The 22533-nt window shown below is 43.4% G+C and overlaps 1 protein-coding gene across 1 annotated transcript in view; it reads right to left on the bottom strand.

Annotated features, from left to right (window-relative positions):
• Window positions 1-22533, bottom strand: part of LOC139311676 (uncharacterized) — a 396884-nt gene that overhangs the window by 59654 nt on the left and 314697 nt on the right. The window contains 2 exon segments of the mRNA XM_070936149.1: window positions 8838-9061; window positions 13570-14955. Coding sequence (XP_070792250.1) covers window positions 8838-9061; window positions 13570-14955 — 1610 coding nt within the window.

Raw genomic sequence — 22533 nt, 5'->3', positions numbered from 1 at the left:
ACTTTGATCTTCCCAAGGGATCCTCCTGAAAAATAGCTCCTGAGGGGGATTTGATGGGTTCTTCTTTCCCTCAGGATCTCTGATTTCTATATTGCAGCACTTCAAATTGGAGGAAGGAAAAAAGAAGCAGAATTAATGTATGTCACACGACACAAAATGGATTCTTATATTCGGAACACAACCTCAAAGCCCCCAATATCCATCTGTGAGGTTGAGTGAGAAAACAAGGGAACAATGTCCTACAAGAATTGGTGAATTTCCACATATGATGAACGCCAGAGAAGTTTGGGAAGGAGGGTGAAGTATTCAAACACTTTCTCTATTCCCTTCTGAGCTCCCTGAAGTCTCTCACCTGCAACTGGATCTGCTCCTTCTGCTCCTCCACCTGGCTCAGGAGGAGGCCTTCCGCCAGGGCCACTGCCTGGGAGCTGGTCTCTGCTCCACACTCCCGCACCCAGCCCTCCATCTCTGGGGGCAGAAGGAACAGGAGCTGCTCCAGAACCACCAGGTCCAGCATCTGGGCTTTGGTGTTCTTCTCTGGTCTCAGCCATCGCCTGCAAAAGCCATGGAGTCGGCTGCAAAGTCCTCGGGGACCCTCAGCCTCCCGGTATTGGATGGAGGTCCAGGACTGAACTTCTGAAGGGAGGATGGTTTCCTCCTCCAGGATCTTCTGCCCGGTTCTTGTCCAGAGCTTCGCCCCCTTCCCAGGCTGAGCAGCTGAAGGGCCTTTTCCGGCTCCCTCCTTTCCAAAAGGTTGTGTCTCCATCCTTTCTCTGTCCTGCAGAGCAACTGCAAATGGCTCCAAGGACTCTGGTGGGTCTCCAGATGCCTTTTCCTTCACGGGACCATTTCTGGGGCTGCAGGACTGATCCCTGCAAGGGATTCCGCTCTTTTTCTTCTTCCCCCAAGAGGAAAGTTTGCCTTGCAAAGACCACAAATGGCTTCCAGTTTCCAACTCCAACAATTGCCAAGAATTAAACTCTCCCGCTGCAGGACTGATCCCTGCAAAGGGAAGAAAAAGAAACGTTAAGAATTAGACTCTCCGCCTCCTCCGGGGCTCCAGGGCTTAAGGAGAGCGAATGCAAACTCCTAGAGAGGCAAGGCTCCAGTGGGCCATTGGGGAAGTGCCTGGAGTCACCTTCCCTTGGCAGAGGGCGCCCCCTGGTGGATTTGGGGCAAAGTGCCAGGATCGTAGAAAGGGCGGGAAAGAGGAGCGCATAGGTGGGGGAAGGGAGAGGGTGGGGAGGATGGGCTTGGGAGTAGGGGGAAGAAAGGCCCTTCTCCATGGCTCCCTGCCAGACAAAGGCTTCGACCTCTGTGCTTCTTTTCCCCCTTTTATATCAACCCAAATGCATTGAAGGAAGTTTTCCTCTATCTTCTGTTGTGTTTCTAGAACTGTTGATTATTTTTTATATATAATCGAAGTCCATCTCTACTCCTTTCATTCAGTCTGCTTCTTATGTATGGAATGGAATGGAATGGAAGGGAAGGGAAGGGAAGGGAAGGGAAGGGAAGGGAAGGGAAGGGAAGAGAAGAGAAGAGAAGAGAAGAGAAGAGAAGAGAAGAGAAGAGAAGAGAAGAGAAGAGAAAAAATAAATATTCTTTCTGGCAGCCGCTGAGAAGAAGGTGCCATCATGTCTGCCCTCCTCCTTCTTTTCATCAGACTAGAAAATACCCAGTTCCAGGAACCAAGTTTTTTTTATATGTTTTTGCCTCCATCTTTGTTGCTTTTCTCTGCACTCTTTCTAGAGTCTCAAGATCTTATTTATTATACAAAACACAGAGAAAAATAGAAATAGGAAATTAAAGAAAGGAGAAAAAGAGGGGAAAAGAAAGTTTGAGGTACAAGAAAAAAAGGAAAAAAAGACGTTGACTTCTTTTTAGCACAGTGCAAGGAAAAAAAAAACAATTATTCCAACCTGACAATTCCGTCTAATGGACAAAAGCAAAGTCGTTTTAGGTCTGTTTCCTTTGAACACTTTAAATGTGAAGATATTCAATTTAATGGCTGGAGAAGGTTAAGTGCACAATGGTCTCAAAGACCCCGTTGGCTGAGGGGATCTGCGCTCTGATTGGTTGCTGCGGGTGGAAAGGGGGCTTTTCCCTGTTTTCCCGCCTTTTCCTCCTGGGCGCCGTTTGAGATTTACCTCAGGATGTTCCTGACTGTCTTCTCTGCTGCAGTTACAGAAAAGAGATCACACCAGCTCTGTCTTCTCTGCTTTGAATCATTCATTCATTCATTCATTCATTCATTCATTTATTTATTTATTTATTTATATTTTTATACCGCCCTTCTCCCGAAGGACTCAGGGTGGTGAACAGCCATGATAAAACAATATACAAAATAGAAATTTAAAAAACATATTAAAATAATTAAATCACAGACCGAATTTAAAACTCTCATTTAAAACCAATTTTAAAATCCCATTAACAGGGTCTTCACTGCACGACGAAAGGCACGAAGGTTGTGGATCCTTCGTATGTCTGGGGGCAATTCATTCCAAAGGGCAGGGGCCCCCACAGAGAAGGCTCTCCCCCAGGGGGTCGCCGGTCTACATTGTTTGGCTGACGGCACCCTGAGGAGGCCCTCTCTGTGTGAGTGTACCAGTCAGTGGGAGGCAATCGGTGGCAGAATGCGGTCTTGTAGATAGCCAGGTCCTAAGCCATGGAGCGCTTTAAAGGTGGTGACCAACACCTTGAAGCGCACCGGGAAGACCACCAGGAGCCCGTGCAGCTTGCGCAAGAGAGGTGTTACACGTGAGCGATGGGTCGCCCCCATTATTACTTGCGCAGCCTGTTAAGGATATTGTTGTTGTGTTAGCAACCAGCAGAGTATAGTACACAGAGAAACATTGCTGAGAGCAATGAAATAAGAGATACGTGCAAACTGGTTTATTAAAAGTTTACTTTATAGTGAAAAACAGTCTCGTAGTCATTTAATCAATCCAAGTCTTTGCCAGTTAAATCAGTCCAGCAATACAAAAAGCTTCTTACCACACAAACAGTAGTTGGTTACAATAACATGTACACTCTGGTTCACAAACCACGATGGTAGCAGATCCACCCAACGATGATAGCACAATGGTAACATATCATCAACTGAATACATTACAGTACCTTTCTTAAATACGTTTACAACTAATTACAGCATGACTCAGCATTACAATGATGCAGCATTAAAACTTAAAGTCACAGAACACATATATTGCCTGGACAACCTCTTAGGCTCAAACCATATCCCAACATGGCCGCATTCTGGATCAGTTGGAGGAGATAGTGACGGTGGGCTTGGCTGGAGGGAAGGAAGGGAGAGGAGGCACATGAGAAGCACAGGAGGACCCAGAACGGAACACCAAGTTGGTTACTTCAGACGCCACATGGGACTGACTGACCATGTCCAGAGCCCTGGCAACCCTGATTCCAGGATGCACAAGGCTTTGGCAGAGCCATGCCAAGATCCTTGCTGAGGGGGGGATTTAGGGGAATGCAAAGGGAGACCTCCCAGACCAGGCTCTGCCTGCAGCTGACCAGCCTCCTTCCAGGTGGGAGGGGTCCGAGTCCCAGATCGCAGCTTGGCCGGGATGGGGGTGGCAGGCAGGGGTGGGTTCTTCTTACCTTTAGTACCGGTTTGCAACGGAGCCGCACGTGCTCGCTTCGCTCGCGCTCTCTTTTGCACAGGCGCAAAAGCATTTTGGTGACATTGGGGTCAGTGGGTGGAGCCTCCCACCAGTTTTACTACCAGTTCTATAGAACCGGTGCAAACCGGGATCAACCCACCACTGGCGGCAGGGAGTGTGGAAGGGATTGGGGGGGATCTTGGGGAAAGGGAAGGTGGGGGCAGATGGAGGTTGAGATCAGGCAGATCCCAGGATCACCACACAGCCTTGGACTGGATCCCTCTTGATCTCCTCCTTCACTAAATCCTCTAACTGGCACAATACTTAGATTAATGGGAGGGTCTGGTTGAGCCCCAGTGGTGGGTTGCTCTTGGTTCTCACCGGTTCGCAAGAACCGGTAGTAAAAATTTGTAGTAGTTCGGAGAACCGGTAATAACATTGGCTGGCCATGCCCCCAAACCGGTTCCTGGCCCGGTCGCTGCTCGCTTACCCCGCCCACCTCATCAGAGGCTGTAGGAAAAAAAATGCCTTTAAAAGCCTCTGGCAATCCCAGCTGAGTTGCCTGATCGTCAGAGGCTTCTAAAAGTATTTTTTTCTGCAACCTCTTAAGGTTGTAGAAAAAATGCTTTTAAAAGTTGAAAAAAAATTGGCCACGCCCACCCAGTCACATTAACCCCCCCACCAAGCCACACCCACAAAATTAAGTCACGCCCACAGAACCAGTAGTAAAAAATTTTAGAACCCACCCCTGGTGAGCCCCCCAAGAGGGTCCTTTAAAGATTCACTCCAGCTCAGAGTACTTTGCTAAGTGTTTCTCACTGTTGAAGGATTGTTTTTAATAACTGTTAATTCTTTTTTTTTTTTGGATTTTTTTTTTCTCAAACATAAGACATAAATCTTTCAAGAACGAAGTCTTGGTCTGGTCACAGATAAGTAGACTGATTTTACAAATAAAAACAAATATTTTTAACATAAATTCTGACATCCTAATTTAAGTCTTTCTATTATATTGCCATAAATCTTAATTTGCTACTAAATATTGCTCATTTTTATATTCAATTATAAATCAAAATTCAATACAGCTCTTTCTAAATTTTTCTCCATTACTGCTTTTAACATCCACATTAAAACACAAAAATGATCTAATCTCTTAATCTATATATTTACCTTACAATTTTATCACCACAAATCTTAATTTCCAAATGTATACAACTCAATTTTTATTTCAATTTATTAATCAAAATTCTTTCTATTCTTCTTGGTTTCTAGTTAGTGGCTAGTTAGCGGCATTGGTTGCCCCCCCCCCAGATGCATCTGTTTATGGTGCTGGGGTGGGGGTGTGTGGCACTGGTGCCAGTGCTGGCGTCTGCCGCAGAATACTGCAATGGTAGTTTGCTGAGGGTGAAGAGAAGAAGCTGAGGTGAGGAGGCCTGGACTTATAGATCGGCAGAGGAGGAGATGTTACCCTCCTCTGGGGATACTGTTTCCCCCCTCCCTCTCCCCGCCTTCCCCCCCTCCTTACGGGGGGAGGGGTTTACGAATTGCTACACTCTGGACACTTTAGACCCCTTACCATGTTCCACTCACGCCCTCGCTGGTAGGAGAGACTGAGCACCATTTGAGAGAGCTGAGGGATTCTCTATATCCCAACGGAGAGGACAGAACATTGTTCCCGATAACTTTCTGTAACGGGACCGGACATCGTGAGAGGATGGTTGGCTATTAGCCTCCGTTGGAGAAAAAGAACATTGGACCTTCTCCCTGTCGTGAGAGGACAGTGGAGTCCAGCCCTATAAATGGATATTTTGTGACCTTTTATGCTCAGTTATCCCTTTGGACTGTGATAGACTCCCGGACTGGCCTTCCTTTTCCCATCTTTGGTTCGGTTGATGCTCCAAAAAGCCGACCTTCTCGTGCTGCGAGACTCCCCTCTCGCAGGCCGGGCCCTCCACATTATCGAGGGCCTATCTTGATGACAGGCTTTGGGACCCCGAGAGATGGCATGCAGCGACAAGGGGGTTGAGGGGTTTTTTAACTAAATTTTTAAGGAAAATTTTAAGGGGACCCGGGAGGGAGGGAGGGGGTTGTAAAAGTGGACCTGGGGGGGTCCAGATAGCAACTGAGCGGGATGATGGGTCGATTAGCTGCAGCAGAGGGGTCGCAAAAGGAAATTTAACCGGGGAGCAGGGGGACGACAGGGAGGGCTGTGTAATTGAAATAATGAGTGGGAGGGGCAGATATGACGGGCGCAGGGGGTCATATCAAGTGTCGGGGGTGCGCACGTGCTGTCTCCGAGCGATTGCGCACTCCGGCCCCCAATGCGTGACTCGTGTCCTGGGCTGTGCAGAGTCTCAGGCCCAGGGTCCGCGGCTGATGTTGTGTAATGCCAGGTCAGTGGTTAATAAAGCCCCCCTCATCTGTGATCTTATTTTGGAGGGGTGTGTGGACCTGGCAGGTATTACGGAGACCTGGTTGGGCCAAGAGGGGGGGACCCCCTCGTTGAGATGTGCCCACCAGGTTTCCGTGCATTTCATCAGCCAAGGGCCCAGGGGAGGGGTGGGGGAGTGGCGTTGATTATTAGGGAAAGTCTTTGTCCGAGGGAGACCACTGTTCCTCAGATAGCCGGATGTGAGTCCCTTTGTGTGAAGTGGGGCCGTGGGGTTGTACACTGCCCTGAGTCCTTCGGGAGAAGGGCGGTATAGAAATAAAATTATATTATTATTATTATTATTATTATTATTATTATTATTATTATTATTATTATTATTATTATTATTATAGACCCATTTCATCCAATCTTTGAATTTTGAACTTTTACACAGACATCTCAAAATTTTTCATTTCATTTTAGTTGTCATCCAACATTTTCTTTTTCACCCCTTATTAATAATTGTTCTCCAATGTATTCTCCTCTATACCTCCAACTGTTGTTTTGCTGATTTCCAGCATAATTTATTTTGGCTGATTTTCAGCATTCTCCTCCATAACTCCACCTATTATTTGGCTGATTTCCAGCATTACTTATTTTGGCTGAGTTTTCAGCATATTCTCCTCCATAACTCCAACTATTATTTGGCTGATTTCCAGCGTTTTCCAGTGTTTTGGCTGATTTCCAGCATGCTTTATTTTGGCTGATATCCAGCATATACACCTCCTTTCTCCCAACAATTATTAAGCTGATTTACCAGCATCATTTATTTTAGCTGATTTCCAGCTTATTCTCCTCCACATCTTTTATTTAGCTGATAACCAGCATATCTTATTTTAAGTATTTCCTTTTCAATATGTTTATCTATTAATCCACTATTTCCAAATATACTCTTCCAGGGTGTTTCCCCATCTGGTACTAGTCATTTCCAACATATGTTAAATTAAATCTCAATTGTTACTTCAATCTATGCACCTTATTGTATCATCTGTAATCATTAACAGTTAATCATAGTTATCCTTAACCACTTTGTTGGCAAATTAAAACTAAAACATGTTACATCAAATTATGCTTTTATAAAAATATCACTTTTAATCACCTTAACTTCCAACTTCTATTTTAGTTATCTTCTTTTATTTTCTATCTTTATTACACCATAGGCACCTCTTGTTTTTATTTAAAACTCATTTAACCATTTAAACAACTAGACATTTAAACATTGCCTTTTAATTTTATCTATTTTATTTCTTCAGTTCCTTATCTCTCCATAAGTATTTCAATTCATAGTCAATACTTCCATGCTTAAAACTCTGTATATCATTTTTAATTCTGTTGTAAAGTCTGTTCCCTGTAAAGTCCATCAGCTTCCCCGCTTTTATTCCTGCGCCAGACCTTTTGTTGCTACGCCAATAAACAAATAAAAGTTTATTAGTTCCTTTGTATTTCTTCTTTCTTTGTAAAACCATCAGTAGACAGAATAGAAATCTCCAAAATTCAAAGGTCCATAGTTATTTTCAAAGTAATCCAAAATAAATAGCTAATCAAAATGGTTCTTTTTCAGGAGGGAGCAAATTTCTACACTTGGTCACAGGTTCAATCGCCATTTTGAAGCAATTATGTTGCTATCTGTTTGATCTCTTTGTCTGCCTTTTAAAGGTGCCAAGTCCTTAATTATCGCTTTTCTCTTTTCCAAATCAGAAACAGATCAGATCTGTTTCAATTTAACAAAAGAAATTCAAATATCCAGTTCTAATTAGTTAATAGTTAATTAGTCAGTTCATTCCAATCAATCAGTGCTGAAATAGATTTCTCAAAGGGTCTTCAACTCCTTTCATTACTTTACAAAATCTTCAAGCCCCACAGATCTTCAGCCACTAGTTAAGGCTGGGGGTCCTATTTGTAAACGTAAATACACAATCGTTGTTTCTCGCCTGGGTTGGTGTCATTCACCCAGCTTCAAAGCACATCGTCCTTTCTTCCTTCCTCCTGCTCATTTCTTGTCCCGGTTTGTCCCGCCTTTGTGGCAGCCGCCGTTGCTGCCGTCCCCTGCCGCCAACTCAGAGGGTTTCCTCCGGCCTCCGAGCAACTTGCCTGTTCCTCTTGGCCACCCAAGGGATCCCTCTCTTTCACCTGTCCCTACAAGACAGGATCGGTCCGCAGACCTGTCGGCGGTGGTTTGCCAGTTGGGGTTTTCGTGGGGCTCATCAGAGACTGCTATTTCCCAGACTGCATCACCGCAACATCAAACCAGAAGTCCAATAATTGTTAATTCTATAATGCTGAAGAACATTCAATTTGTTATTTGTAATTTGAAGCAGAGCTCTAATATGGTTGCCACCGAAAGAACAACATTTCAGGTGTGGGTTGTTCTTGTTTTTTTCATAATAAACCCATTTGCATCCGGGAACATTAAAAATCTTTGTGGAATAGCTAAAAAAAAGGCAGCGGCTTTACAAAGTGAAAATTGTGAGTGAGCATGAAATGCAAATTCTGCATAAGAAGAAATATTTCAGCAAGAAAATGGATGGAGCATTTTAAATAAGTGGAAATTGAACAGTTTCAAATTTGGCATTGTATTGAAAACATCTTGAACTCATATAGATTACTTTTAATAGTTGATTCAGCCTTTCATACTTCTAAGGTCGCTAAAATGAGGACCCAGATTGCTGGGGACAATATGCTGACTTTGTAAACTGCTCAGAGATAAAGTGGTAAAGCATTGTGGAGTAGTATATAAATCTAAGTGGAATCGCTATTGCTATATAATTTCTCCTGAGCGAGGATCCTTCTATGAGAAATAAGAGGACTATTCTGAGCAAAGCACTTTCCACATTCCATGCATTTAAATGGCTTCTCTCCTGTGTGGATCTTTTTGTGGCTTATAAGTCCACTGCCATGAGTAAACATCTTTCCACACTCCAAGCACTTATACGGCTTCTCCCCTGTGTGGATCCTCTTATGGGAAATAAGATTACCTCTTAGAGCAAAGGTCTTTCCACATTCCGTGCATTTAAATGTTTTCTCTCCTAAGTTAAGGTGACCAGATTTTAACATTGGTAAAGAGGGACATTGTGGGCGTGGCTTATTTTGTGGGCGTGGCTAGCTGGTCATGTGACTGGGTGGGCGTGGCTAGCTGGTCATGTGACCGGGTGGCCATGGCTATGTGTATAGGGTAAGGTGAACAGATTTTAACATTGGTAAGAAGGACACAATTGTGGGCGTGGCTTATTGTGTGGGCGTGGCTTGGAGGCCATGTGACTGGGTGGGCATGGCTAACTGGTCATGTGACCGGGTGGCCATGGCTATGTGTATAGGGACTACTCAGAGGGCTGAAAAGTCATTTCTGACAGGTCCTCACACTTTTGACTGGTCCTCACACTTATGACCATCCTCACATTTATGCCCGTGCAGCATTCTTAACAACCATGTCACTCATTTCACAACTGCTTCTCTTCACCATGGTGACAAGATAGGGCAAAAACGTAAAATTTGAGGACAGTCGTAAGTTCGAGGACTGGTCAAAAGTGCGAGGACCAGTCAAAAATAACTTTTTCAGCCCTCCGAGTAGTCCATATGCACAAAAGGACTAACCAGAGGGCTGAAAAAAGTCATTTCTGACAGGTCCTCGCACTTTTGACTGGTCCTCACACTTATGACCATCCTCATATTTATGCCTGTGCAGCATTCTTAACAACCATGTCACTCATTTCACAACTGCTTCTTTTCACCATGATGACAAGATAGGGCAAAAATGTAAAATGTGAGGACAGTCGTAAGTTCGAGGACTGGTCAAAAGTGTGAGGACCAGTCAAAAATAACTTTTTCAGCCCTCTGAGTAGTCCATATGCATTAAAGGATACAGCAATAGAGAGGGATGAAGGAAGAGAAATTAGAGTAGGAGTGAGGGTAAGAGAGGGAGGAAGAGAGGAGGAGGAGGAGAAAGGAAGAGGAAGTAGGGAGGAGAAAAAGAGGGTGGGGGGAAGAGAAAGTAAGAAGGAAAGAAAAGAGAGAGGTGGTAGGTTTGAGGAGAAAGATTGCTGTACAATAAAAAAGATGAACGGGAAGAAAGCCAACCCCAAACAAATATAAAGATATTAAGATAAAGAATGAATTGTTAAACTTTAAAGAATAAAAGAGAACAAATATGAATAAATAGCAGTAATTAGAAACACACATACAAACATACAATGTATTTTCTTTGAACAGAATATTTGGCTAGTTCACAAATTTAAACAGCGTTTAGTCATTTCAATTAAATTTACAATTTCTATATTTCCTTTTTGCCATATTTATTCCTCATCTATTTTTTAAAAAAACCAATATTACCCTTCATCCTCATCTCTAATCTTAATCAAATTCAATTTTTCCCTTCTATTCTATATTATACCCCTTCCCATTGTCATCTATTTTTATATCCATCCTCACATTGGTTAATTATGTAATTATGTAATACAGTTGTTTAATACAAATTTAACATTTTAATATAAATCAATTAGTTATATAACTATCTTTTTTGTATATTAATCAATATGAACATGAATATTCCAATTATTAGGGAATATTCCCCTAATTAGAAAAATAAAACAAGACCTAGATAACTGGAAAAAAATAAGATTATCACTTTTGGGCAAGATAGCCACAATTAAGATGAACATCCTCCCCAGAATATTATTTCTATTCCAAAATATACCAATAAATTTAGATAAAAAATTCTTTCTAGAATTAGACAAAATCATTAAAGAATTTATATGGGAGGGGAAAAAACCGAGATTTTCCATTAAAATTTTAAGAGGCAAAAGAGATATAGGTGGATTTGGACTCCCGGATTGGGAAACATACTATAGGTCAGCTAAACTAGTATGGATAAGAGATTGGATTACCCTGGAAAATGCGAGAATTCTTACTCTAGAAGGCCATGACTTGCAAAAAGGCTGGCATGCCCACATCTGGGAAATGGAGAAGAAAAAGAAGACATATTTCCATAGACATAAAATTAGAGATTCCTTGATACAAACATGGACCCAGATCAGACAAAAACACAAGAAAATCCCAAATTGGCTCTCAACGATGGAGGCCCTGACTCACCCAAATAGGTGGGAGAGGGAGAAAATGGCCAGATATAAAGATATTCTAGACGAAGGAGGGAGGCTTAAACCAAATGATACCTTACGAGAGCAAGGAATAACCTTAGATTGGTGGACCTACTCACAAGTAAAATCCAGATATCAGAGGGACAAAGAACAATACGGGCTAGAACTGGGACCAAATGGATTGGATAAAGTTCTGATGGGAACAAATAAAAAGATTCTGGCAAAATTATACAATTATCTGTTAAGCGATGAGAAGTTTGAAGATGTTACAAAGAATCAAATAATTGCATGAGAGAAAAATATAGGGTGCAATATAAATTTCAGGGAATGGGAGGAGGCATGGAATAGAAATCTTAAATTGACTAGAGCGGTGGCATATAAGGAAAATCATTACAAAATGTTTCATAGGTGGTACCTAGCCCCGGCCAGACTAGCGAAGATATATCCCAATATACATCCTAATTGTTGGAAATGTGGCCATGGCCAAGGCACCTTCTTTCACATGTGGTGGACATGCCCGGAAGCGAAAGGATATTGGAGTAAGATCAGGAGATGGTTACACGAAATAATCGGGGAAGATATTGAACTAACACCAGAGATTTTCCTCCTGGGAATAATAAAGAAGCCATATAGAAAGGAAATGACACATTTAATGATCCATATAATTACAGCCGCTAGACTGGCATACGCACAATTTTGGAAAGAGAAAACTCAACCACCAGAAGAGCTTACAATTAAGAAAATACTCGAGTGCGCAGAGATGACTAAATTAACTTATGAATTAAATGATGAAAAGTCAGTATACTATATGGTGTGGGAAAGGTGGTACAAGTGGTTGCATGATAAAATGGAAGAAAGATCTAAGGTGTGTTAAATATTGGTTAAAAGTGAGTCAAAATATCAACAAGTATTATTTATGTAAATAGTTAAAACACTGCATATCCGATACAAATTGAAAATGTTTATTATATTTATGTGTTCTACGTTATTGTTTGAATGATTGTTTTGTTTGTTTGTTTGTTTGTTTGTTTTTTCTCATTTATTTCCTTTTTGTTCTGTAAAAATCTCAATAAAGTCTATTTAAAAAAAAATACAAATTTAACATTTTAATATAAATCAATTAGTTATATAACTATCTTTTTTGTATATTAATCAATATGAACATGAATATTCCAATTATTTCCATGCAATCCAATTTCTTACAAATCAATTAATTATATCTATCAATAATAATAAACCAAATAATTTCCCCCATATATACCTCCAAACCACAACTTAATTGCTGGGTCGCCCGCCCCTCCTCCCATCCGCGCGGCATCAGCCTACCCTAGCCCAGGGCTGGGCAATTGTGGCTCTTTTACAACGTTTGGACTTCAACTCCCGCCGAGCCCATTCTGGGGAATTGTGGAGAATTCTGGGAGTTGAAGTCCACAAGTCTTAAAGCTGCCAAGGTGGGAGACATCAAGCATGAGGCTGGCCAAGTATCCTCCTTGAGAGACAACAGTTGAACATCAGGAGAGCTGTAAGAGGGCAGGGCTACATTTGGAAATTTTCGCATTTTTGCAGGTGGTGCATTACGATCTGGTGTCTGCAATGGAGAGCAAAATCCGGCTTCTTCTCTCCGCTGTAAGGGCGGCATCAGGATTCCACCTTGGTATATTTGCAGCACAAGGCAGCCCTCCTCTCCTGTCGCTTGGGACTCGGAGCGGTAAACAGCGTCTGGTTCGGGGAGCAGCCGGATTTTGCTCTCCATTGCTCTCTCGGCCCCCTGCAAGCTCTCGTCTCTCGAGGAACGCTCCCTGAAATGGCGCGGGAAACTTTGGTTGGGCTTCTCGAGAGATGAGAGCTTGCAGGGGACCGAGAGAGCAATGGAGAGCAAAATCCGGCTGCTCCCTGAACCAGACGCTGTTTACCGCTCCGAGTCGGCAGGAAACGAGGGCTGCCTTGCGCCGCAAATATACCAAGGTTTTTTTTTTTTAACACTGATCAGCTGTAGGTCGGCCCTTTGAAGCCCCGCGGCAAGAGTTCAAACAGTTTTTTTTCCCTCTAGCCATCAGCGGGGACTCAGGAGGCAGAATGAAAAATCGGGACTTTTTTAAAACGCCGCGGGACGCGGGACAAATTGCTCAAAAGCGGGACTGTCCCGCCAAAAGCGGGACGTCTGGTCACCTTACCCAAGAGGCAAATGGGATTTTCCTGAAAAAAGAAAACAACTCACACCTGAAATGCTGCTATTTGTCTGCGTGGAAACCTGACCAGATCCCAGGTTGGAATTACAAATAACCATTTAAGCATTATAGAATTTACTGTTAATAAGAAAATCCCTCAACAGAAAAAAAAAGACGTCTGGTCACCTTATCCTAAGTGGAGCTTTTTGTGTCTTGTAAGTTGATAGTTTTGAGCAAAACTCTTTCCACACTCCATGCATTTAAATGGCTTCTCTCCTGTGTGGATCTTTTTGTGGCTTATAAGTCCACTGCCATGAGTAAACGTCTTTCCACACTCCATGCATTTATATGGCTTTTCTCCTGTGTGAATCCTCTTATGGGAAATAAGATTACCTCTTAGAGCAAAGATCTTTCCACATTCCGTGCATTTAAATGGTTTCTCCCCTGAGTGGAGCTTTTTGTGTCTTGTAAGTCGATAGTTCTGAGCAAAACTCTTTCCACACTCCATGCATTTATACGGCTTCTCCCCTGTGTGGATCATCTTATGGGAAATAAGATAACATCTTTCAGCAAAGCACTTACCACATTCCATGCACTTAAATGGCTTCTCTCCTGAGTGGATCTTTTTGTGTCTTGTAAGTCCAGTGCTCTGAGTAAACGTCTTTCCACACTCCGTGCATTTATACGGCTTCTCCCCTGTGTGGATGATCTTATGGGAAATAAAATTACCTCTTAGAGCAAAGGTCTTTCCACATTCCATGCATTTAAATGGTTTCTCTCCTGAGTGGAGCTTTTTGTGTTTTATAAGTCCAGTGCTCTGAGTAAACGTCTTTCCACACTCCATGCATGTATACGGCTTCTCTCCTGTGTGAATCATTTTATGGGAAATAAGATAACGTCTTTCAGCAAAGGTCTTTCCACACTCCATGCATTTATATGGCTTCTCCCCTGAGTGGAGCTTTTTGTGGCTTATAAGTCCACTGCCACGAGTAAACGTCTTTCCACACTCCATGCATTTATATGGCTTCTCTCCTGTGTGAATCATCTTATGGGAAATAAGATTACGTCTTTCAGCAAAGGTCTTTCCACACTCCATGCATTTATATGGCTTCTCTCCTGTGTGAATCATCTTATGGGAAATAAGATTACGTCTTTCAGCAAAGGTCTTTCCACACTCCATGCATTTATATGGCTTCTGTCCTGTGTGAATCATCTTATGGGAAATAAGACTACGTCTTTCAGCAAAGGTCTTTCCACATTCCATGCATTTATATGGCTTCTCCCCTGAGTGGAGCTTTTTGTGTCTTGTAAGTCGATAGTTCTGAGCAAAACTCTTTCCACACTCTATGCATTTATATGGCTTTTCCCCTGTGTGGATTCTTTTATGGGAAATAAGACTAGTTCTATGAGCAAAGGTCTTTCTACATTCCGTGCATTTATACAGCTTCTCCCCTGTGTGGATCATCTTATGGGAAATAAGACTACTTCTATAAGCAAAGTTCTTTCCACACTCTGTGCATTTATACGGCTTCTCCCCTGTGTGGATCATCTTATGGGAAGTAAGTGTACTGCTTTGAGCAAATGTCTTTCCACATTCCGTGCATTTAAATGGCTTTTCTCCTGAGTGGATCCTTTTATGGATAGTAAGTTGCCTGCTTGTTCTAAAATATTTTCCACATTCCAAACATTTATAAGGCTTCTCTTTTGTGTCAATCGCTTTTGGAGAAGTAAGGAAGTTATTTCCAAGAGAAAGAATGAATGTCCCATTGTAATTTTGTCCGTTGTGTCTTCTTATAGCATCTTCTCCTTTGTTTTGGGTTAAATAGTGTTCATTTACTTGTACTTTAGCTTTGATTAGCTTCACACTTTTCCCAACATATTTTTTCCTTATTCTCTCTTGTTGGGCAAGAAAGTCTTGCATCGGAGCATCAGTGGAAGATGAGCTTTCCTGATTCCAATTTTTTGACTGATTTCTCTCATGGCTTCCTAGTTCCATTCGAATTCCAAACTTCTCCGTTCCATCTTTAGCATTGATCACTTGGAACAGTTCACAGGAATCTTTATTCTCCTGCCCATTATTACCTTCGAAGCAAAAGGGAAATGAAAATGATAACAAGGTTAGAGAAAAAGATCAAAGAGTAGAAACTCAAGTGAATTTCCTTCTGCATTTCTCCGAAATTCCATTAGGTTGTATGTTTGCATGCTTACAGGGGTGTGATATAGACATGATGATTTCTATATTCATAAGTCATGAAAGCTTTGAAGATGTCTAGAAAACATCTCTTTCTTTACAATTATCTATGGTATATATATGTAAACCTCACTCACTTTTGAGTTAAGGAATAGAATGGAATAACAGAGTTGGAAGGGACCTTGGAGGTCTTCCAGTCCAACCCCCTGCTTAGGCAGGAAACCCTACACCACTTCAGATAAATGGTTACCAACATAAAAACTTCCAGTGTTGGAGCATTCACAACTTCTGGAGGCAGGTTGTTCCACTGATTAATCGTTCTAACTGTCAGGAAATTTGCTCTTAGTTCTAAATTCCTTCTCTCCTTGATTAGCTTCCACCCATTGCTTCTTGTCCTGCCTTCAGGTGCTTTGGAGAATAGCTTGACTCCCTCTTCTTTGTGGCAGCCCCTGAGATATTGGAACATTGCTATCATGTCACCCCTAGTCTCAGGCTACTAATCTCACGTGATCTCACACTGCAGTACTTTAGGCCTGTGTTTGTTTAAGAATTGAGGACTGCATGAGACTGCATGACAAAAGTCTTTGAAAACGAAGAGGCCTTCCCTCCCTTTGCAAAGCATTTGGCCCTGGATCTCGTGCAGGCCTTGGTTAGCAGAGAAAAGAGGCCTAAAGCACTGTAGTGTGAGATCACATGAGATCTTTTCTGTAAGATTTCCCACTACTGATCTTGCGTATCTCTCTCTACTTTAGGCCTCATTTTTCTGCAAAGGCACCGAAGTAGACAAAGGAACCAACGACTCGCCACATTGTCGCAAGGTACCATATTTTTTAGATCATAAGACGCACCTAGGTTCAGAGAAGCAAAAGAAGACTCCCCGGCGTCCAGAAGCACTCTGCGTTTTTGGTCTCCCAAACCCCCTGCGAGGAGGACAAAAACGGGATCCACAAAGACCAAGACAAGGTCTGTTTTTGCCCTGCAGGTTGCTTCTGGACACCAGGGAGGGCAAAAAAGGGACACACAGACGGCTTGGGAGGCCAAAACCAGGTACGCGTTCGCTCTCTAAGACTCAGACATTTCCATCTACTTTTTTGGGGGAGTGGGGGGAAGTGCATTTTATAGTCCCAAAAATACAGTAAGTCCCTGCGGGGTGGGGGAATAGGTACAGTGAAGGTTGCAGCGTCTCTGCTGTTATTCAAAAGTGTGAACGATGTCCGTGGTGTGGCAACGCTCATCATTTTGGGGCTCAAGTACTTCGTGGAGGGCTGGTCGTAACTTGGAACGGTCACTTAATGAACTGTCGTAACTCGGGGATTACCTATACCCTAGGATGCTCTGACTGACATTGCATGAGGCCTTTGTTCTTGAATTGGATTGGGAGAATGCTCTTCCATGGGCTGAGTGTGAAAGTTCTGTTCTCACACAATTTTGGAGGTTTCAGAGGACAAATGACAACAACACTCCTCTCACATGATCTCCAGAGGACACATAAAAACACACCTCGTTTTTTTCAGCCCCCACAGATAAATTCAAATAGAAATGGAAAAATAGAGATAAGAAATGACACAGAAAGCATCTAAGCAAAGAGACACTGACTCTTTCCTTCCTTTCGAGAAGATCCTTTCCTTCTCCCTCCCAGGAAACGATATCTGATTAGTGGTTTTTTAATAAAAAAAATAACTATAATCTGTCTTCTTGAACTCTCTGATTGGGGACTAGTGAACTCTTACCCAGAGAGGCCACGTTCCTATGGTTTTCAAGCATGACTTCCGAATGCAGCGCTTTCTGGTCAGGATCCAGCTGAGACCATTCCTCCTCAGAGAAAGACACAGCCACCTCCTCGAAGGACACAAGACTCCCCTGAACACGGAAAAAAGAACAGAACAGGAGGATTCACAAGATCTGTTCATCTTCATCAATGATTTAGACAAGAGGAGAGAAGGCGAACTCTTCAAATTGGCAGACAAGACCAAATTGACAGCAATAACAACACTCAGGATACAGAAGGATCAACAGATTGGGCCCCATCTAAAAAGGTGAAATCGACAGTGAGAAATGTAAGGTTCCACATTTAGGAAAGAAAAACCAAATGGACTGGCACAGAAGAGGTGACATCTGGCTCAACAGTAGTAAGGGCAACATGGATCTTGGAGTCCTAATGGACAACCACTTTAACAGGAGTCAACAGTAGGCTACAGTTGCCGAAAAAACCCCAACAGAATCATAGGCTGCATTAAGAGGGACAGAATCAAGATGACATGAAGTGTTAGTACCACTTTAAAAGGCCTTGGGAAGACCCCACTTGGAATATTGCATCCAGGTTTGGTTGCCAGATGTAAAAAAGGATCTTGAGACTCTAGAAAGAGTGCAGAGAAGAGCAACAAAAATTATTAGTAGACTGGAGGCTAAAACATATAAGGGAATTGGGTGAGTCTGGTTTCATGAAAAGAAGGACTAGATGGGGTGACATGATAGAAGTGTTCCAAGAAGCAGTGGATGGAAACGATTCAAGGAGAGAACCAACCTACAAGTAAAGAGGAATTTCCTGACAGTGAGAACAATTAATCAGTGGAATGACGTCTCTCCAGAAATTGTGGGTGCTCCAGCACTGGAGGTGTTTATGAAGACATTGGACAGCCATTTATCTGAAATTTTATAGGGCTCCCAGTCTGAGCAGAGGGTTGGACTAGAAGACCTCCAAGATCCCTAACAACTCTGTTATTCTGTTCCATTGTTTTCAAAGCAAAGATAAGTTAAATGGCTGTGCATCAAACAAGTCCCAATATTAGGTGAGAAAATGGGCAAATCTGAAAATTGCTTTCACCAAAGAAATATCTGGGGAAGTTTTATCAAGTTCATTGATTCTGCAGAACTTTCAGTGCCTTTCAGTAAAGTAATCCCACTTCTGGATCAACTGATCTATCGCTCTGTCTATCACTGATTGATCTAGTAGTCTGAGCCATTGGCTGAAAGGAAGAAAACAAGGAAGAGAAAATTACAGGTTATAAACGAGGCTTTATAAAAATGGTAATGTGGCAATGTGAATATTTAGTTATTTTTCATTAGCCTTGAAGAATTCAGAATCAAAGAATTACCCCAAAAACAGGGTCTGTAGCAGTTACTGTCACTGTGATACGTTTACTCTTGAAGGACTTTTTAAAAATTGCTTCTTATAAACTCAAAGTTGAAGGAGTACCAAGGAGAACAAGATAACCAGAGGAAGTTATGCTGGCTGACAGGAACTTTGAACCTGCTATTCTGCTCTGCATGTTGTGGAAGAAGACAAAAATAATCCAGGCCAAACAACAGAGGAAAATAGAAGGAGGGAGCCCTCTGCACACCCACTTCACTTCCAGAAGGGAGAATAGAAATGTAATAACTTTTCCCTTTCTTACTTGATTTGGAGGTTCAACCGCTGTTTGATCTCCATCGTAAAAACCAGAAAGCTTCATTCTTTGTTTCTCTGTAAGGAATAAATAATTTCAAAATGCATCATTAACAAAATAGGAGGAGGTATTGTATAGAAGAGAAGAGAGAGTGAGGTAAGACATGAGAAATCGGAGGATCTTCCATTACCTTCTGAGGTGTCCCTCCTGAAAAATAGCTCCTGAGGGGGATTTGATGGGTTCTTCTTTCCCTCAGGATCTCTGATCTTTACATTGCAGCACTTCAAATAGGAGGAAGGAAAAAAGAAGCAGAATTAATAAAAGTCACACGACACAAAGTGAATTCTTATATTTGGAACACAACTTCAAAGCCCCCAATATCCATCTTTGAGTTTGAGTGAGAAAACAAGGGAACCATGTCCTACAAGAATTGGTGAATTGCCACATATGATGAACACCAGAGAAGTTTGGGAAGGAGGGTGAAGTATTCAAACACTTTCTCTATTCCCTTCTGAGCTCCCTAAAGTCTCTCACCTGCAACTCGACCTGCTCCTTCTGCTCCTCCGCCTGGCTCAAGAGGAGGCCTTCCGCCAGGGCCACCGCCTGGGAGCTGGTCTCTGCTCCACACTCCCGCACCCAGCCCTCCATCTCTGGGGGCAGAAGGAACAGGAGCTGCTCCAGAACCACCAGGTCCAACATCTGGGCTTTGGTGTGCTTTTCTGGTCTCAGCCATCGCCTGCAAAAGCCATGGAGTCGGCTGCAAAGTCCTCGGGGACCCTCAGCCTCCAGGTATTGGATGGAGGTCCAGGGCGGAACTTCTGAAGGGAGGATGGTTTCCTTCTCCAGGATCTCCTGCCCGGTTCTTGTCCAGAGCTTCCCCCCCTTCCCAGGCTGAGCAGCTGAAGGGCCTTTTCCGGCTCCCTCCTTTGCAAAAGGTTGTGTCTCCATCCTTTCTCTGTCCTGCAGAGCAACTGCAAATGGCTCCAAGGACTCTGGTGGGTCTCCAGATGCCTTTTCCTTCACGGGACCATTTCTGGGGCTGCAGGACTGATCCCTGCAAGGGATTCCGCTTTTTCTTCTTCCCCCAAGAGGAAAGTTTGCCTTGCAAAGACCACAAATGGCTTCCAGTTTCCAATTCCAACAATTGCCAAGAATTAAACTCTCCCACTGCAGGACTGATCCCTGCAAAGGGAAGAAAAAGAAACGTTAAGAATTAGACTCTCCTACAGCCTCTCCACCTTCTCCGGGGCTCCAGGGCTTAAGGAGAGCGAGTGCAAACTCCCAGAGAGGCAAGGCTCCAGTGGGCCATTGGGGAAGTGCCTGGAGTCACCTTCCCTTGGCAGAGGGCGTCTCCTGGTGGATTTGGGGCAAAGTGCCAGGATCGTAGAAAGGGCGGGAAAGAGGAGTGAATGGGAGGGGGGAGGGAGAGGGCGGGGAGGATGGGCTTGGGAGTAGGTGGAAGAAAGGCCCTTCTCCATGGCTCCCTGTCAGACAAAGGTTTCGACCTCTGTGCTTCTTTTCCCCCTTTTGTATCAACCCAAATGCATGGAAGGAGGTTTTCGCCTTTCTTCTGTTGCGTTTCTAGAGCTGTTGGTTATTTCTTATATATAATCGAAGTCCATTTCTACCCCTTTCATTCAGTCTGCTTCTTATTTATGGAAGGGAAGGGAAGGGAAGGGAAGGGAAGGGAAGAGAAGAGAAGAGAAGAGAAGAGAAGAGAAGAGAAGAGAAGAGAAGAGAAAAAATAAGTATTCTTTCTGGCAGCCGCTGAGATATCAGAAGATGCCATCATGTCTGCCCTCCTCCTTCTTTTATCAGGCTAGAAAATACCCAGTTCAAGGAACCACAGTTTTTTATATGTTTTTGCCTCCATCTTTGTTGCTTTTCTCTGCACTCTTTCTAGAGTCTCAGGATCTTATTTATTATACAAAACACAAAGAAAAATAGAAATAGGAAATTAAGGAAAGGAGAAAAAGAGGGGAAAAGAAAGTTTGAGGTACAAGAAAAAAAGGAAAAAAAGACATTGACTTCTTTTTAGCACAGTGCAAGGAAAAAAAAAACAATTATTCCAACCTGACAATTCCGTCTAATGGACAAAAGCAAAGTCGTTTTAGGTCTGTTTCCTTTGAACACTTTATTTATTTATTTATTTATTTATTTATTCAATTTATATACCGCCCTTCTCCTAGTGGACTCAGGGCGGTGCACAGCCAAAACTAAAATACATAACAATACAAAATTTAAAATTAATTAAAAGAATTATATACTTTGGCCCGAATTAAAACAGTGCGAATTAAAACCCATTAACAAATTAAAACTAAACAATTAATAACCATTAAATACTAAAAAAGGGGGGCGGGGTTCACGCCAGCCCTGCTTGCTGGAAAAGAAGAGTTTTCAGGGCTCGGCGAAAGACCCGAAGATCCGATATCCTTCTTATCTCCGGGGGCAGATCGTTCCAGAGGGCGGGGGCTGCCACAGAGAAGGCCCTCCCCCTGGGGGTCGCCAGCCGACATTGCCTGGCCGACGGCACCCTGAGGAGTCCCTCTCTGTGGGAGCGTACTGGACGGTGGGAGGCTATCGGCGGCAGAAGGCGGTCCCGCAAGTACCCAGGTCCTATGCCATGGAGCGCTTTAAAGGTGGTAACCAACACCTTGAAGCGCACCCGGAAGACCACTGGAAGCCAATGCAGCTCACGCAGGAGAGGTGTCACATGGGAGCGACCCCTCGCTCCCATAATTCCCCGCGCGGCCGCATTCTGCACCAGTTGGAGCCTCCGGGTACTCCTCAAGGGGAGCCCCATGTAGAGAGCATTACAGTAGTCCAGGCGGGAAGTGACGAGTGCCTGAGTGACTGTGCGTAAGGAATCCCGATCCAGAAAGGGACGCAACTGGCGAATCAGGCGGACCTGATAAAAAGCCCCCCTGGCCACGGCTGTCATATGCTCTTCTAAAGACAGCCGTGCATCCAGGAGGACGCCCAAGTTGTGAGCCCTATCCGTGGGGGCCAATAACTCGCCCCCAATAGCCAGCGATGGTACCAGCTGGCTATATCGGGACGCCGGAAGCCACAGCCACTCGGTCTTGGAAGGGTTGAGTCGGAGCCTGTTACTCCCCATCCAGATCCGCACGGCCTCCAGGCACTGGGACATCACTTCAAGGGCATCGTTGGGATGGCCCGGAGTGGAGATGTACAGCTGAGTATCATCAGCGTACTGATGGAACTCCACCCCAAAGCCACGGATGATCTCACCCAGCGGCTTCACATAAATGTTGAACTTTAAATGTGAACTTTAAATGTGAAGATATTCAATTTAATGCCTGAAGAAGGTTAAGTGCCCAATGGTCTCGAAGACCCCGTTGTGGCTGAGGGGATCTGCACTCTGATTGGTTGGTGCGGGTGGAAAGGGGGCGTTTCCCTTTTTTCCGCCTTTTCCTTCTGGACGCCGTTTGAGATTTACCTCAGGATGTTCCTGACTGTCTTTTCTGCTGCTGTTACAGAAAAGAGATCACACCAGCTCTTTATCAAAGGAAAGGTTTATTGCGCAAGGTTCAGCAGTTCAAGCAAAGCCTGAAGGATTGTTACATACAAGTTTATATATTCTTTTCAGTCAGTATATTCATTTCCGGATGTACACATGATTACCATATATG

The sequence above is a fragment of the Pituophis catenifer genome, unplaced genomic scaffold, assembly GCF_029215685.1.
Source record: "Pituophis catenifer annectens isolate HBS135680 unplaced genomic scaffold, rPitCat1.0.hap2 SCAF_2, whole genome shotgun sequence".
NCBI classification, from domain to species: Eukaryota; Metazoa; Chordata; class Lepidosauria; order Squamata; family Colubridae; genus Pituophis; species Pituophis catenifer.
Note: the sequence above shows the minus strand (reverse complement) of the source record. Positions and strands in the feature narration are given on the sequence as shown.